This window comes from Propithecus coquereli, unplaced genomic scaffold, assembly GCF_000956105.1.
Source record: "Propithecus coquereli isolate 6110/MARCELLA unplaced genomic scaffold, Pcoq_1.0 Scaffold486, whole genome shotgun sequence".
Lineage (NCBI taxonomy): Eukaryota > Metazoa > Chordata > Mammalia > Primates > Indriidae > Propithecus > Propithecus coquereli.
In genome coordinates this window covers 138,091-139,924 of record NW_012150685.1, presented here as the reverse complement: position 1 = coordinate 139,924, position 1,834 = coordinate 138,091, and the positions used below count along the sequence as shown (strand labels likewise).

The 1,834-nt window shown below is 30.3% G+C and overlaps 1 protein-coding gene across 1 annotated transcript in view; it reads left to right on the top strand.

Moving 5' to 3' along the window:
- Positions 1-1,215, top strand: part of TMF1 (TATA element modulatory factor 1) — a 52,881-nt gene extending 51,666 nt beyond the window's left edge. Inside the window, exon 13 of the mRNA XM_012655770.1 lies at positions 1,189-1,215. Within this exon, the coding sequence (XP_012511224.1) occupies positions 1,189-1,215 (27 nt within the window). The remainder of the gene's footprint in view (positions 1-1,188) is intronic.
- The last annotated feature ends 619 nt before the right edge of the window (positions 1,216-1,834 follow it).

The window sequence follows — 1,834 nt, the reverse complement described above, 5'->3', positions numbered from 1 at the left end:
TTCTCTTTTTTTTGCCTTGAATAGCAGAGATTTATTACTTTATCCTCGTATCAATATGGCTAAGGAAGGAGAGCGGTATTCATATATGTATTGTAGATATATAACTAGTTGTATCTATAATTTATATATGTTTGTATATACTGAGAACATTTAAAGAGTAATACTAACATTGAAACTTTGAAATCTTTCACATTTAAATTTTCAACATGTCTTAATTACTGCTCATGAAAATGTATATTAAGTGTTAAAAAAAGTTATTAAACCTGTGATTATTAAATTTTAAACTTTTTTTTTTTGAGATGAGGTCTTGCCATGTTTCCCAGGCTGATCTCGAACTCCTGGGTTCAAGCGATCATCCCCTCTCAACCTCCCTAGTAGCTGGGATTACACACCCAGCCTTAAACTAATTTTTTCCCTTTAGTAATAGAAGTCTCACTGACATTGTCTGAAATTTAAAGAGTGAATAATTTAAACTTATAAAAATTTTTTGGTCTGAAAATTTATTTCACCCAGGTTTCACGATTAAGTCTGTACAAACTTTGGTGCCTTTTGGTACCTGTCCAGAGAAAGCTGTACATATTTAAAGTTAACTAGGTATAATTGAATAGTAGAAAAAATTTACTTGCAATGATTTTGTGATAGCATCAATAACATTTAAGTGATTTTAAAGAGGTGTTGTTTTACTAGCCTATAAAATGAATCAAAAGTAATAAAAATCTTAACATAATTTACTCCTTAAAAATTATTTGTTCACATTTTGTAAACCCATATTTTTGGCAGATTAAAAATGAGTGATATTATAGAATATTCATAACAAAATAGAAAAATTATGGGAGTTAATTTGGATTTGGCATTTTATAGTTCTGTGTGACTTAATCATTTTATTTTTTTTCTTGAAACTTTAAACACAAAAATGTCATGGAATAGCTTTAAAAATAGCTATGCCTTCTTCTAAATGTTATTTTGTTAAAATGTTAACTGGGCTGCGTTTTAGACCTGTGAAATATTTTGATACATTTTGTTACTGAAAGTCATTTAACTGCCTATATTTGCAAATAAAAACTCATTTAATTTTTAGTTAAATTTTAAACACTCCAGAGTATAGCGACAAGTAAGCCATCTTGAAGAATTTGGAGAGCTTTTCAGGGCAATTCAAGTGACCTCATTTTTGTTCTTCTTATATTCCAGACAGTATTTCTGTCGTTGGATTTCTGATTTGTAGCATTAATAAATATTCTTTCAGTGTGAGCCAGATTCATGAAGTTAATTTTCTATATTTTTGTGGTAAAAAACAGTCTAATAGCTTTTTGTCAGCTTGATATATTTCTTAAATATTCAGGCGCAGAATAACAAGACTGATAAGCAATAAGAAATGTACAGAATTAGAAAACACAGTAGTTCCCCCTTGTCTTCAGGGCATATGTTCCCAGTCCCCAGTGGATGCCTGAAACCATGGATAGTTCCAAACCCTGTGTATACTATGCTTTTTCGTATACATACATACCTATGGTAAAGTTTAATTTATAAATTAGGCACAGTAAGAAGTTAACAACAATAACTAATAATAAAATAGAAGAATTTTAACAATGCTCATAAACTGAAATAAAAGTCCTGTGAATGTGGTCTCTCTCTCTCAAAATATTGTATTGTACTCACCTGTATTCGGACTGTGGTTGACCGTTGGTACCTGAAACTACAGAAAGCAAAACTATCCATAAGGGGTGGGGGGGCTACTGTATATGAAACTTAAGTGCAAAGTTCTGTCAAATGTTTGAAACTAGGAGTTTAGGAATTATGAAATAGTTCTTTTAAAATACCCATTAGTAAAAAAAAA